The sequence below is a fragment of the Chaetodon auriga genome, chromosome 11 (assembly GCF_051107435.1).
Source record: "Chaetodon auriga isolate fChaAug3 chromosome 11, fChaAug3.hap1, whole genome shotgun sequence".
NCBI lineage: Eukaryota > Metazoa > Chordata > Actinopteri > Chaetodontiformes > Chaetodontidae > Chaetodon > Chaetodon auriga.
The window spans coordinates 18,717,050-18,733,398 of NC_135084.1; the positions used below are offsets into that span (position 1 = coordinate 18,717,050).

A 16,349-nucleotide genomic window follows, 5' to 3' on the forward strand; every position below is an offset into this window, starting at 1 on the left:
AAGATTGTGTAAAACCAAAATGCACATCTTTATAAATGGACATCTTTGTGTTTGCAATCAATCATTGTGTATCAAGTCAGAAATATCCAAATGTACACAAACAGAATATCATAATTGTATAATCATTACTCTTGACAGAGAACTGCAAGTACATAAAACACAACCAATGTACTTATTGTCTCCACCATAAAAACCACAACAATCACATTAAACACAACAGCAGTTCACTGACTGTGGTGCCACACAGAATATTCACAACTCAGTTCATCAGAAGGATCATTTTCAGACTGGCTCAAAATCTCAGGAATATCTAGAAAACCAAAGATGAATATCACAAAAATAACAGATCTCTGTTGACAGAAAGTAAGGACACAATTTAAGAAGTTTTTATATTCCATCAGACACAGGAGAGCTATATCCATGTAGAAAGGCAATGTACAGATGTTCTGATAAGAGCACATGCCAGTCAAGACAGGCAGGTCAAATCAGTACAATGTAGAAGCCTGCGAGCGAAAAGAGTTTTTGTCCTGGCTTTCAGTGGCGTATTACAGATACATAGTTTTGTTTGAAATGCAAAACCACTCTGCACGTTACAGATCTAGCTACCCACAGAGAGAAGTGATAAGAAATGTGAATCCCCAGCCCTGTGACAAACATATCCTGTCCCCTTGTGTCAATTGCACTTCAATAATTCACCTGCAATGCATTTTAAAGCCCTTTTCTATTATTTTCCACTCAGTTCATTTTCTCTCAGCTGTACTGGCGTGAAATGGTAAACAGTTCTTCAAGGACAGAGGGAAAGCTGTTTTCTCTGGACCTCACCTTATTCAACCCCTTACGCATACACACAGCTTTGCTAAATGGATGCACCAACACAAACACATACCTCAAGACCTCGACATAGGATTGCTGTGCTTGACATCTCAGCAGAGAAACACATTAAGGATCTCGAAGCAAAGAAACTCCACACAAACAACTATATGGATGCTTCTTCCTTTTCCTTGTCTTATGACAAATCTTTCGATTCGCTATTTCAACCATCCAAACTTCTTGTCCTTTACGTAGACTCCCTGGGGATCCTCCTGTGGAAGACCACTGACTGCCTCTGCTGGAACTGCTGCTTCCTCCTTTTTCTCTGGTCCCAGCGGCACAGCAGTATCATCTTGAAGGTCGTACGGAAAGTCTTGTTGCAAAGGGCGTAGCACATGGGGTTGACTGTGCTGTTGACGTAGCACAGCCAGTACCCTACTGCCCACAGGGTCTCCGGGATGCAAACATTACAGAAGGCATTGATCAGCACCATGATGTTATAAGGTGTCCATGTGATGATGAACGCAAACAGGATGGCGCTGAGAGTTTGAGCTGCCTTCTTCTCCTTCACTAAGGACATGCGCTTCCTCTTGGTGATCTGAGTCCGAGCTCGGGCTGCAAAACGCTTTGCCAGAGCTGCCTCTTTGAAGGACATTGGAACAGAGGGAGATTTAGTGGTGGTGCTGGTGGTACTGTCGGTGGCAGTGGCAGTAGCTGTTGGGGGATCATCCGAAGAGCCTTGGTCAGAGGCAGCCTGGATGGTAGGCATTGACTGAATCTTACGTGAGCAGAAGTGTTGGTGGTAGCTATTTTCTGAACTGTTTGCTCCATCAGGAGTAGTGGTGGCAGTGGTGTTAGTGGTGAGTGTTGAGAGGCTGTCTCGGCTATACTCTGCTCCCCTGAGGGGATCCTCCTCTGTGGCTGCATCCAGATCCTCACATGAGGTAAGCTGGGAGTTGACAGCAGCCTTTATTCCAGGCAGGCTGAGAACAATGGAGAAAATAGCATGACTCTGGGAAATCATCTCTTGGCCGCCACAGTCCTCATCCTCTGAAGATCCAGAGTGGTCCAATGAGGCAGCAGCATCATTGTTGTTCCAGCTATCGCTGCTGCTCTGGTCTGGATCGCCGTCTCCATGCCGGGTACTACCAGGTCTCCATGAACGAACCCCTGGCCAGCAGTGGAACCGGCCAACTAGCTCCCGACATGCGCTCTTTCTCTGGGACAACCTGGTCAGCTCGTAGCTGCTGCAACTTCTAGAACTTCCTGTCTGATGGACAAAACGAGGTCTCTCGCCTCCAACATTCCCTCCTCTTCCTCCTCTTCCACCACGACCTCCTGAACCCTGCAAGCCAGCCAACTCTTTCGAGCGGTTCTGGGTCTCCTTGTAAATGCGCCAGTAGAGAACACTCATTATCGTCACAGGCAGATAGAAAGCTGCCATGGCTGTGCAGAAGGTTATAGTCGGCTGTGAGAGGAACTGAATATAGCATTCATCTGAGGGTACTGTCCGTTTACCCTCAAAATATTGCCATAATAGGATGGCTGGGGCCCACAGAACAAGAGAAACAAACCAGGCTAGGCCAATCATGATCCCAGCTCGCTTTGTGGTCCGTTTGGCCCGGTAAGTTAAAGGTCTGGTGATTGAAAAGTAGCGGTCAAAGCTGATGACCAGTAGGTTCATAACTGATGCATTGCTGGCTACATAGTCTATAGCCAGCCACATGTCACAGGCCCAGTTGCCCATGGCCCAGTAGCCCATCACAAGATAAGCTGTGTAGAGGTTCATGGAGATGACCCCTATGATGAGATCAGCCACAGCCAAGCTCAGCAGGAAGTAGTTATTGACCGTCTTTAGCTGGCGATTAACCTTGAAGGATACCACTACCAGGATGTTGCCGATAATGGTGACCAGTGACAGCATACCTGTCAGCAAGACAATGAGAACAACCTGCCACACAGGATGGCCACCCAAGGGATCAAGAACTGTGGTACCATTCTCATTTTGGGATTCGGAGGTTAGGTTTAAGAGTTTGCTGGTGGAAGAGGAATTATCATCCAGGGTATTCACATGAAAAGCCAACCAGGGGGCTCCTCCAGTTCCTCCTTGGTGGAGAGCATTGGATTGTGGGAAGGCTCCAGCTGCTGGGGTTGAGGTGTTGGCAGTCAGGAAAAGGCCAGGGTCCGTGCTGTTTGAGCTCATTGTTATGTCCTGGCATATTCTAAACAGAGACAAAAAGAGAGACAGAAAAGAGAGGTCAGAAGGGAGAGAGTGAGGGGGAGGGGGACTTGGCAGAGAAGGAGAAGTAGAAAGGGATAAAATAGAATGACAAAGAGAACGAAGTGGAGAAAAGGACACATGAGTGACTGACATTCCCATTCATATCCAGTAGGTGAGGCTAGAAACCTATTCTACCAAGCCAGGTGGAGATGTTTGGGTCTAATCTGTCTGTCCTGTAAAACAATCACTCATAACTTCATTTGTAGACGATCTGTATGCACACTGTCAATGGATTGCAAGCCATATATTAAATTACAACTTGACATCTCTATGAACAAGACTAGACAGCCGACACTTTAAGTGAGGGGGCATGACTGCAATCAACACCTGTTTCTTATGACACCTAGCAAATTGCAAAGACATATCACTTTTATACATAAGTGATGGGATTGCACCTTGCATAACATTAGGCGGTGGACAAGAATGTTTTTTTCCTGTCCGATCAGGCGTGGTGGTAGCACACTGGTGATCTCTATTCAAAATTTAGCTATGGCGTCGCTCTGGTGGCGGTCTGTCTGTCAGTGTGTCAGTCAAATATATGCATCTGTCTTTTTCCAGTGATATGTTTTGTCGTTAATTCTCTCAAACCCTGTTGATTGATTTTTCTAAGATATGAACATGACAGAAAACAGCAGGTGCCTGTTGGTACAAAATCAACAACAGACAGAAGTAACTGACAACGTTGCTGGCTCCTGCTTGGCAATAACATGATACAGGCTTCATCCAAAGTACGGGCTTGCAGCATGCGCAAAGACTAGAGGGCAAAGAGGAGATGCATTAATTGAGGAAGCACTCTTGGGAGGTATTCTGGCATTTCCTCCTGGCTGAATACAAAATTCCTGGTGCTGGTTAATTTGTCACCAGATTTGATCTACTGTTCCAGAAGCCATCTAAGAAAATTAAGGCAGATTTTAGGCAAAGAAAGCAACACAGAGACAAAATGTAATGGTGAAATGTAGAGAAAACAGCACCGCAAGAACTAATAGCAGCATGATCTTGAAACGCTGTTTGTTGTTTGATTGGGGATCACTTCTCGATGGAAACATAAACACTAAACAGAAGATCCTGCTGTTTTTGTCGAAGCAGCTCTTCATAATTGGATAATAAGATGAGGAACTGTCATTCTGTAAAGCAGCATGCGCTATCCAATTCAGGTTTTGCTGTGCAATCATTTGTAATTACCGTAGTGTTTTACATTCAGATGTGTGCATGTCTGTGTGTTTATGTTCTTGACAAGAAACACAGAAAAGTGAGGAACGAGGGATGTTTCTGTTGAAAAAAGTGTGCGAAAGTGACTCTGACTCTAAATGTCTCTGCAGTTCCAGCACACTGTCTTGTAGAAAGCAAAGCTGTATAAAAGTGAGTAATCTCATTCTGTATATTCTTTGGAATATTTCAAATGTTTTCTGAATTATGTGGACATGGATATAGTTTACATAATAACTTTCACATACCAAAATGTGTGTTTATTAGGGTGCACTACTTTCTTAAGATCTGCTTTGGATGAATATAACGATGTACTTATGAAAACTTTGCATCTCAGTTAGTCATCCGTTATGTGGCACTTTCAAATCTGACAACTGTAGCACTAATTCTCTAATTTGCATTAATTTTAAATCAACTATGGGTGATTGCTTTCTTTTTATTGTGAAAGCCACAAACGTAGTCTTCTTCCACTTTTAAACCTGACGCTGGCCTTAGCAGGCCTCTGTTAAGGTAACAGACCACGACCTGTTACCACAATTAAGAACATCTAGCCTCTAACCCATCCAAACACACACAGCATTTAAACAAATATAGCGACAAATTCATGCGCTGGAAAACACACTCATCCCACAGGCAGAGGTATTTGAAGCTGAGTGCCACACCTGTGCCTTGACAGAATCTCAGACTTCCCACAGAGCTGTTAAAGAACCCCAGTAGCCGACAGCGACTGACAGCTGCTGGTGACACAGAGCGCACACTGCTACTACTATTATCAGGAGGCTCCTTGCTTTCCCCACTGTGACATGTATCGGTGCATCCATGCACAAGCAGAGAGAGTATGCTCTCATATTTCACACATATACCGTTTATGTTACATGAGAATGCACACACACGTACATGCATCCTCTGCTGTACATCATATCTGCATGGAAACATACAGTGCATGCATGGACACACACACCAAGTCCAGTGTGTGAAAAACAAACTCATGGAATACAAAAGACAAATGAAATAACCCCCAGTTGAGTATAAAACAATGCCTGAGAGAACAAATGTAAAGAAAGGCAGGCAGCTTGACATCTTAAAAGTCTAATAAGAAAACAAAGTCTACTTTTGACTTTTCACAAAACAAATTCTACCGAGACAGCGATGTGTTGCAAATGAGTGTTAAACATCTTTTAATTGGTTTATGAGGGCAGAATGTGCCTGTGTGAAGATAAAGGCTTTAACAGCAGGGAAATTGGTCATTAATCTGCTACCTTGACTTGCTGCAAACACGGAGGATGGAAAAATGAAATCAGAAAAACAAATAATGAATTATTAAAAAATGAAAATCAGACAAACGACGGCACAGTGAAGTGCTTGGTGTCCTACGCGGAGAACTCAGTTGCATAAGGCTTGTAGAACAGGGGAGGAAAGACCGCATCCTATGGGAAAAGGCCAAATGTCGGACTCCCTTTGAGAGTCACGGGATTATTCAGCATGGTGAGTCGAGAAGCCCCTCAGATGAAGGGATTTAGAGTGTAAAGCACGCTGACAACAAAATGACGAAATAGTCAGTTACAGTGACTGGAGAAAACGATGCAGTCTATACTGTGTATGTGTCTATGTGTGTACACTGTTCATTCATGGACTTATCCACTCACAACATTGACTTATACCACAGTAAAAATATTTACAGAACAAACAATTAAGCCTTGCTGTTGATTGCTCTGGTTAACTATCTTAAATTTACATCTGCATCTCCTGGGAGCAGAAACTGGCAGCACAACAGAGGGAGAGTGGTTTTTGTATTTGTTTTCCCCTAAAATTGAGCTAATCAAGCCTGTGTGCTGCAGATGACAACATCCTTTTCCTATATGGGTGGGCTAGCAGACTTTTGACAACCCGCTGCAATTACAATGAAGCCATTACAGTGTCTATCTCTGTCCAAGCCCACGTTAAGCCTTATATCTTAACTTTGACTCCCAGGCACGTAGGTGGGGTGATTTCAGGTACACAGAAAGATCGATACTCGTTTACTGTGTTGCAACACAATGTCTTCCCTGACATTTTGAGGCATGTGTCCCAGCAGGGCTGGACAGCACAATCCAAGTTGGTTCCAAGAATCCATCTAAATGATTGGGTGACTAATGCGCGGCCATTTCAGATTTCTATTTTAGGCAACTAATCTGGCAGACCAGTGATACAGGCAGATGATGTCCAGCAAGGATGAGTCATTTAGTTGAGTACTTCTTTAAAGAAAGGTTAAAGCTGCTGTAATTTGAATCTTGGTCACTTCAGCCTCCCCTTGAATGCTACAACATATGTTCAGTTTAAGAGACGTCGCTCTCCAGTTTTTATTTACAAAGCTTTACAGTCAATCAGGTTTAATTAACAGTTGCTGTGTTGTTAAAGAAAATAAGGAAGATTGCCATCTTGCTTTTTTTTTTTTTTTTTTTACTCTGCTTTATCTAAAACTTTATAGTTTGGTCTCCTATTGCTCATGGAGCTTCTTATGTAACATGAAATTTTGTGCTAGAGCCAAGTGCAAAAATACATCTGGAGGCAGCCAGGGGTTTTAGCAGTTTACTATAATAAGGCAGTGTTGTAAAAAAAAATGACAAACAAAAATGCTGCTGCCAAACAAGGCAGAAGTAGAACCATAAACTCAAAACAAAAACACTGGCTGCTGGACAGGCTGAGAAAAACTAATCAATAATTGGAGAGCTAGATTGGACTGACAAAACTAGAGCTGTCAGGCACGGGCAATTCCACGACAGCAGCCACAGACTGAACACATACTGTACATAATGTCGACCCTGCAGATGATAAACACTGGCTTTTTGATAACCATGACAGGCTTGGCAATGCTGCATTGTCAAATAGTGTGCATATTGCTGCGTCAGGAGTTCAAACAGTGAATCACTGACCACGTACTAAAAGCAACATCGCCTTTGATTTGATCCAATTAGAATGTGTTATTTAGACATCAATCTACTGTAGAAAACCATCTCTGTAAAGCCTCTGCTTTCCCTCAAAGCTGGACGATGTGGTGCTACATGATAAGGGATAACACTCAGAGATATACCATGCCTGATCCAGGTCATAGTGAGTGATAAAATGTGGTGAGGGTGCTTGTTTCAGGGTGAAATGTGAACTGGAAAATAGTGCCACAATGCCGACCGCTCTGTGGAGTTATTGATTTCTGTCTACAGAGCGAAGTCTTGTTGATAAGCAAAACCCAGAGCGGAGCAACTCAGACCCACAAGTTTTATCGTACATTTGCAAATACTACACCACCATCAGGTGTACGCTGCATAGGTACTGGCTAAAAATAGACAAACATCTCTCGAATAATACACTGTACTGTCTGCCCCATGGGCTAAAGCTATACAAGTATACAGAATCTATAAGCTACTTCATATTGACCATCTTTAAAGGAGGTGATCGAACAACAGCTAATAACTCTGGATGCATAAAACTAATATTTTTACGCAATTTGGGCCAGAGTAGAGACCAAATCTCCATTAATCCAGACACATACACACAGTGACTGCCAGAGCAAAATGTTAATAATAATGACACTCATATCTGTAAAGAATGAGCCCTTCAAGAAGCATATTAAAAATTTTAACCCTAGTGCAAGTTCAATGTATGAAAGCTTTTTTTTGGTAAACCTCCCACTGTACACAACACAGGAAGATATGGAGTGGCCGCAGTCTGCTGCTCTTTCCCCACCACCTCTGACATGTGCTCCAGTGAAACATCACAGAAACTGTGACAGACGTCTTCAAACGTTCCTTTTTTTCCCCCACAGTCACAACGTGAATAATGGCTGATCTTTTTTCCCATGTTGTTATATAATTGTACCTAGACAGAAAAACGTGAGATGCTTATGATGGATAAAATCTGAATATTACATGAAAATTATCCAATTCATTATATTTTCTAATGAGAGAGGGTGTAGTATGTAATGAAATGGTGTTGGCCTTGTCCTTCATAAAACAAACGGGGACTTTGTCGTCGCACAGGATGAGCTAAATCTAACACAAGCTGGCGATGATAGGGATGCTGCCAGAGGATGGCGGCAAGGGTTGTGAGACAGCGCAAGGCCATCTGTCAGGTACTCACTGCTGACAAGAACAAGCATTTAGTGCCTACTTGGCAGGAGATGGGCTTGCTGGAGTCCATGAGCGATGCTCTTAGTCGACTCTTAAACTTCACAGATTTTCAGACAGGCAAATCTTAAGTGTGTGTTATTATGTGAAGCCTTTACAGCACCTCCTCCAAACAAAGGCTGTGAAACCTGCACATGATGACACAGCTCACAAAGGATGTCCACCGCCATGGTCTGTCTCAGTGAAAAGTATGACAAAGCAAAAGATGACTTGCTGGACAAGTCATTGCCGGTGGAGCCGCGCTTCAAGACACAAAGGGGTAACATGAATGATGCCATGAAGCTGAGGGTGATATCTGATGGCGCAGGGCGCCCACGATCCATACACTTCAAAAGCATTTTGAGGAGAAGCTATGGAGGAGGAGGTACAGCCAGCTGCTGCAGCTTCACCTGCCAAGGTACAAATAGATAAAGGCTATTCAACTTGCTTTACTACTGTAAGTACTTTCAGCCGGCACATCTCTGCCACCAGTTCAACCTCCGACAGGATTTGAGTGAAGAAAGAAACACTGTGCCCTGTCAGAGGGCAGCTCTGAAACGGCTGCCCTGTAAGCAACATTACTTAGAAAACTTTTCTGTTTTGACTTCAAGAGTACATTTTGAGTGAAGCTGCTTTAAGTTCAAATCAAATCCCATTTTTGACTCGATCTATGCTCCGTTCTTTCTGCAATAGCATTGAATGTATTCAAATTTAGAAATTACCTCATTGTGGTTTTCATAGTTAGCGGCAGGGCCCAGCAATCCTGGCTTGGATTCAAATTGCCCTCACATGCAAGAGGACACAATGCATGTGTATAATCCAGTTACTAATATCAGCCTCACTGTTTACTGTTCACTCTCCTACAGCCGTATCAGAGCTCTGTTAAGTTCCTGGTAAAGCAAACCATTCCTACTGTTGCTGCTTAACATTAATGGTCCCGTATTATGCTCATTTTCAGGATCATACTTTTACTTTGGTGTCTACTAGAAAATGTTTATACGCTTTAATGTTCAAAAAACACATTTTCTCTCATACCGTCACTTGCTGCAGCACCTCTATTCACCCTCGTCTGATGTTAGTGTCTGTCTCTTTAAGGCCCGCTCCAGAAAAGCCCAGTCTGCTCTGATTGGCCAGCTCTCACAGGCCTGAGCAGGAACCACTGCATTTCTGAATCAGTTGTGCCGGTGTTTGTTCAGCTACAGCCATGCTAGGGGCATGCCAGAGGGGGGTCACTTTATAGTTACGACATGACGGCTCGTTTAAAGGCACAGTTTCGGAAAATATGGGTTCAGCAACCAGCTCCTTACTGCTCCCTGCTGTTTGGTTTGAAAACTACTCTACTGAGTGCATGAAATTAGATCGCAGTTGCTCATGGCATGGTGGAAAAAGGCAGACTATCTGGCAACTTCTTTATCAAAACAATGGAGTTTGTTTGGCTGCACTGTAAACCGATAGACCAGTTGAGCTGCTCTCTGTTGTGTTTCTGACAGAGTTGCTGCTCAAGGACTGTTTGCAAAGGAGAAAGAATTCTGGGAATTATTAAACTTTGCTTTTAACTGAAACTTATCATTCCCACAGAAAGTCCTGTATGGGTGTCACCACATTAACCAGAAGTGAAATCTTCAGGATTACAACTTTATATTTTCTTAATTTGCAAAATTATGTATTTTTTAAAATGACCACAGCCCCTTTCCACTTTTTTGTGTTATTTTATAAATGTAATATTCTTCCAATACTAAGATAAAGTCACCCAAATACTAAGAACACTTGGAACAAAGTGGCCTTATATTTCTAAATTATAATAACTTAAAAGTAAATTTCTATCATGAATTGACTATTTAAATAAGATTTCACACTAAAAATGATCAAACTCCTCCTGACCAAAAGAAAAAGCATGGATGGCAACTCTGTCTTCTTCTGTTTGTTTTGTCCTTTTTTCCCTCTCTTTGTGATATGTGTGACAGACCCAAACTACTCGTGGGTCACATGACAAAAGCCTGTGAAGCATCACCCTGTCTCCTTGACAACTTGCATCATATGCTCAATAATACTGAAAAATTACGGAGCAAAAGTGCTCGTCTAAACATATTTGCATTGTTCCCAAAACTAACATGGCATTTAGACTGGAGAACATCCCCATCTGCTAATATCGTGCTTGAATTTCAGACATGTTGATCCTTACAGCTGTCTCTAAAGCATAACCTTCAAATTTGGGTTTTGGTGTAAATACGGTCCATGTGGTATTAATATTAAGTATTTGCATGATTTACCAAGGACGTGTCAGGCACATTGCAATTACTCTGTGCCTTTTCCCAGGAGCCAAGAGTCAGATAAGGACACATTCTACTTTACATATGTCTCTGTAATTCAAGTCCAACTGACAAGAAATGTCTCTCTCAGAAAGCAGCCAACCATTCATCTCTTATCACAAACAGCGCGTGAGAGGTTCTCTGCAAGTAGTAAACATTAGAGGATGTGCTGAGCTGATAAGGTAAATTAAAAAGCCAGAAAAATAATGGTGAGTTCATTGCACTGGATGACAAAACCCTCGCCACGGTGAACAATATTTAGGGTGGCTGTGCCAGATTTCCCTGGGAGTCAAATCAGGACATCCTTACATGAAATAAAGGACCAGAATTGTATTAAGCTAATGTCTTTCAGCTAATGTATGTCACCAAGTCACTGATTAGCTGTGCCTCATGCCACATGTTTTTTTTCCAAAGTGTGAGCAATAGTTTACTATTAAATTGTTGATTATGTGTTGATACATAAAATGTGGTCATCCTAAAATATTAATTGAGGTTATACCCCTTTTACAAGTTTGCCTCCATATTTCATTATTTTTCCTGCTGTCCTGTAAACAGATAGAGTCTGGTCTGTTTTACCATCCTCAACATCCAGTCGTCCTACTTTACTGTCTGAATTTGCTCCTATCTCCCTGCAGATCCTTACAAACACTGGAGCTCATATGCATCCCTCCTCCGGTCCATGTGATAGAATTCCTACGAGATTCCTAAAATCCATCTTTCCTGTCTTCAGCTTGCGCTCTAAACAGAAATTTTTAGTTTAATACCAACAATCAAGTGTCCTCCTCAGCTCCCCTGCTGTGTGGTGTCCCTCAGGGGTCGGTCCTCGGACCAATCCTTTTTTCACTGGACATGCTTCCTCTGGGTCATTTGTTCAGCTGGCTCATATCACTGTTACGCCGATGATACTCAGATCTAGTTCTCTGTTCAATCCAATAACCTGAATCAACTGTCCTCCCTCCATGATTGCTTAGTTGTAGAATGGATATCTCTTAATTTCTTCCACCTAAACCCTGACAAAACAGAAATTCCTGTAACTGGACCTGATGACTTTTCCTCTGCAGTCCATTTCACTCTAATATGACATTTACTTCTATTTTCTATTGCATCAGAAATTCATAGACAATCACAGGTTTCTAATGCTAGATGGTCTCAAATGAGTTAAAGGTTGCTAAGGTCAAAGTAAGGTTGATATATACAACTTAACAACCCTGGCAAACAATGCAGCGATCATAAAATAATTACTTTATTTGCAGTACAACAGCAGGACTGCTGGTGATGGTGTGTGTTGAGACAGTAATAAATAAAAGGCATCATTAAAAATTAATTTTAGGTCAACTGCCAATAATTACACGCATTTACATATGTCTCTTTTTTTTATAGAATATCTGACTGAATTTCATGGCAATGCATCTAATAGTTCAGATGTTTCACTCTGGATCAAAGTGGTGGATGGACAGACCAGAATAACCACACAGCTAGTGCAGTGTAAAGAAACACATCTGAGGCCAGGTGCCAGAGAAGATCAAGTCCTTGTTGAACAAAGCACTGCGGAGTCTGGTTATTTACTTATTTCTTACATGTGTTCACACTTTAGTTTCCAGGCCAGCCCAGAGAAAAATGAGGATTATTTACGTAAAGGTTGTGTAAGTCATAATCATTTAATTTACCAAACACTACATTTTCACACTTCTGGATATTGTAGTCAAGATACATGTTTGTTCACATTTATCTACTGTGAAGGAGAGAAGGAATCGTATAGAATGAAGTGCATAAGTGAGTAGGCGCATGTACACAAGCAGAAATATCAATACTTAAGTCACCAAGTGTGAATCTTGCTCTTCAGGTGGAAAACATAAATGTGATCAGTGTAAACTCCTCTGCTTGGACAGCCAGAAAAACAGGACTGTCTGTACAATGGAAGAAGTCCTGTAAGTCCCTTAATACCAGGAAGCAGCTCAGCATAATTATTCTGCCTAACCTTGTTTATTCTCCTTTATGACCGTGGGCAGCCAGGAGATCTGCTTTTATTGAGGTGTCTTTTTTGCTGCAATCCAGATTACTGCAGCACAGTGTCTGAGTCCTGCTTACACTGGCACCACCAGCCATAAACAGACGGCAGTCTGACAGTAGCTTAGTCTGATAAAATAACAATGTGAGGAAGTTAAATAATAATCGGTGTGAGAGGTTATGCAGGGTGCCAAGGATGGCTGTGCATGGGATCCAGCCATAAGCAGACACTTGGAAGGATCTCTGTTGTACCAAGAGCAGGTAGAGGGATAATACAGCTATTTACAGGTTGGTAAGTGTAAGCTATGTCTCTTCAAAAGGTTTGTCTCTTTTGTTTTATTACCTGAACATTTACATTTTGTCCCTCTGATGATTTACATTGACTGGAACATTTAGTTCCAATGCAGGAAGTAGTTTAACATTCTTGCAGTGCTGCGAAGGCTCAGAGAGGAGGCCGAGGTGGATGGACGGCTGTACAAAGAGCTTGGCTGCACCACAGGAGTCCAGGGCTCACGTTCTGTCTCAAGCAAGGTTTGAGTTTACAACATGATCTGTCTTAAGCGCTTTTAAGTCCCCCAAAGATAACAATAAATACCTGGAATATGATTTAGCTGCCATGATAGGCAAACAAGCTTGTTGGAAAAGCGAATCAAAAATATTTACAGTGAATATTTTTCCCATATGTTCACTACAAAATATCTTTAAAACAGAGTGTCCTTCCAAGAAAACATCAGTATCATCTGTTTTATCAAATTCCCAATATATGAAAAATGCCTATGCTCAAGTGACAGAGCCCTCTAGTGGCCACAGGAATTATGACTCCTGTTCATATGGAGCAGAGCAGGTAATACCGATAATAGTGTGATGTTGTTACAGAGCCACAAAGTAAGCAGAGCGAGGAGGTTGGTGCCGTTGCATGGCTGAACAAAACACCAGACTCTAATAGAGGAAACCGCCGTTTGTTTCCCATTTTCTTCCGAAAGTCAACATTGGTTTCTTTCCATGACCGCAGTCCTTCCCTAAACCTTAATGACATCATAATTTTAACCCAAACTATGATCTGTCTTGGCTTGGCCAAGTCATTTTTGTGCCAAAACCTAACCAAACCTCAACCAAGCTGCGTCAGAACAGTAAAACTGTTTTTTTTTTTTTTTTTTCCAACAATGATTTGTAACGGTCTCTAAAGGCGGCTGCCAAAAGAGGCATCAGATTATTATTGATATGTGGATTAAAGAAACCTAATCTGGGTGGTCTATACAGTTCAATACGGTACGAATGTAACTCTTATTGTTTCAGGCTTCAGCTGTTATATTACAGCAGTTAGGTGTGAGGAGAAGAATCTACACATGGAAAGAGAAGAAGGATGCTGTTATGCTTCAGACCAGTGCTAGAGGCTCATGGGATTTCACACACATCCTCACCTCTGCGGTGGGTCTCCGTGCTTTTTGACAGCCTCAGTAACAAGCTGCTGGAACTCTTTAGACATGGCACTCTTAGACACTTGGACATGCCTGTGTAGTACGTGTGTACGGGAAAGCGAGAGACGGGAAGAAAAATACAGAGGCAAAATAGAAAACAGTGGAAGAATGACTCAGGAATATGTCAAACTAAAAGGCTGCAGCCACTTGAGGATGACTGCACGGAGAACGCTGAAAGTCTTTCTTTCATTCTCACAGTAAATCTAAACCTGGATGAGGTCCAATGCATACCTTGTCTGTGTTTTAAAACAGAGCTAAATTACTGTCGCTGAAATTAAATTTGTGGTGGATGTCAGAGTGGAACACGGGGAGGAAAAAAAAAAACATACGCTTGTGCATTAAATTTATCACAGTGACAGCTCATTCCTAACAATTCCCACAATCCAAACTATGAAATACCACACTTTCAGAAACAACGTTGTTTCGTGTGAGGCTAATTCCAGGCCTGACCCTTTGCCTTGCTCCTCATGCCTGCTCTTCAGTACAACCCTACACAGATGCTATACACATGTAAGTGATAGGCTGTTGGGATCAATCCTTAAAAGGAAGTACAACCATCCGTCTATTGAACAGGCACTCGACGGAGACAGAGAGGGAGAAAAAACACTCACTCCTATGTAAACATGCTTCAGCAGGAGGAGAAGGGGTCTTTAAATGCCGCAGGCAGGGATGGCAGGTTGTTCAGGGGGCTCAGGAGAGGGAGGTGAAGCGATAATGTCGGGGGGCTAAGAATGCGCAAGGAGTCGTCACACCTCCTGCTGGGGGAGTGTAAGTTATCCAGCAGCGGGATATTGTGCGTTTATGTGAGAGGAGCAACAAAACAGACATCACACCTCAGGAAAGAGCTCCGTCAGGTGATGGAGACCATGTCTGCCACAAAACACACAAGCATGTGCACTCCTCTGCACAGATGTGCACAGATAAGGCTGCACACACACAAACACACATACACTCCGTTTGTCTCTCACGAACACACTTACAGGCATGCAAACAGACGCACCGTCAGCTGCCAAAGCTCAAACACTCGAGAGGGCAGTGAGTCAACAAGGTGATTACAAGGAAGACTTGACAATGATCCAAGTACCGTATCGCCACAAAGAGAGGTAGCGCTGACAGAACTGGTTATAATGCAGTCCAAACACTTCTCCTGGCGGATGTAGACAGGCTTACATAGACAGCTAACAAAGCGCTAACTGTATTATAAGCATGAACACTCACAGGGACATGGAAACACACTCACACACACACTTATACACACATAATCTCACCTCTGTCTCATTCACTCAGACATTGCCATCCCATCCCACCCTTTACTGCTCTCAAGCTGCTTCTTTCCCCACAAATACACACACACACACACACACACACACACACACACACGCTTGGCAGAGGGAGTATCCTATTTCATCCAATAATTCAACCCAGGTGACGTGACTGTACCTGGCACTGGAGCCTAAAATAGCTTCTAAATTTGATTCCCTAAATTCTCGGGGGAAGTCATAGCGGTCTCATCTGTCTTTCTCCGTATCAAAAGCCCAGCGTCTGTCAACCAGCTCCAGCTGAATCGGACCCAGACGTGCTGATCAAGACAGACAGGTCTGATTAAAAAAAAAAAGCATCGGTGGGTGGGCTTGTACATACATTCTTTTTTACACATGCATGCACATTCAGAACTTAACCTCGGCCGAATATTCAGAAAAACATTTCCAAACTCACTCAGCTTGGAAAAACCATTTGTTTGTTTTTTTCTCATGCACAACCTCCATTATACCCATGTTACAGAATACAGCCTGAGCTGTCCCAACAGTCTGCAACATCACAATAGTGCAGATTTCACATTAGAAAGTTGTGTACATGCAGAGCTGGACTGAGTTTACCTGACGGTTGCGTCTCACATTCTTTTCGATCAATATTTAATGCCTTTGCCAACGCAGCATCTTGTACAAACTACTTGTCCATACAAACTATTTATTCGTGTTTACCTCCCTTGTATTATTAATTGGAGCTGTTCTGACCGTTCAGCATAACTGCATTACATTTAATTCGCTGAGTTCAGAACAAAGTTGGATTGGGTAGTGATTATACAGAGTGATGACACAGTCCATGCATAAGTTATGGA

General features: G+C 42.5%; 2 protein-coding genes across 2 annotated transcripts in view; both read right to left on the reverse strand.

Annotated features, from left to right (window-relative positions):
• Nucleotides 1-1,057: 1,057 nt before the first annotated feature.
• chrm3a (cholinergic receptor, muscarinic 3a) lies at nucleotides 1,058-3,013 on the reverse strand. The gene has a single exon (XM_076743408.1). It carries the CDS (start codon nucleotides 3,011-3,013, stop codon nucleotides 1,058-1,060), a length of 1,956 nt encoding a protein of 651 aa, XP_076599523.1.
• Nucleotides 2,911-16,349, reverse strand: part of LOC143328331 (ryanodine receptor 2-like) — a 159,051-nt gene continuing 145,612 nt past the window's right edge. The window contains exon 107 of the mRNA XM_076743409.1: nucleotides 2,911-3,032. The gene's annotated coding sequence lies outside the window, so the exon portion shown is untranslated. The remainder of the gene's footprint in view (nucleotides 3,033-16,349) is intronic.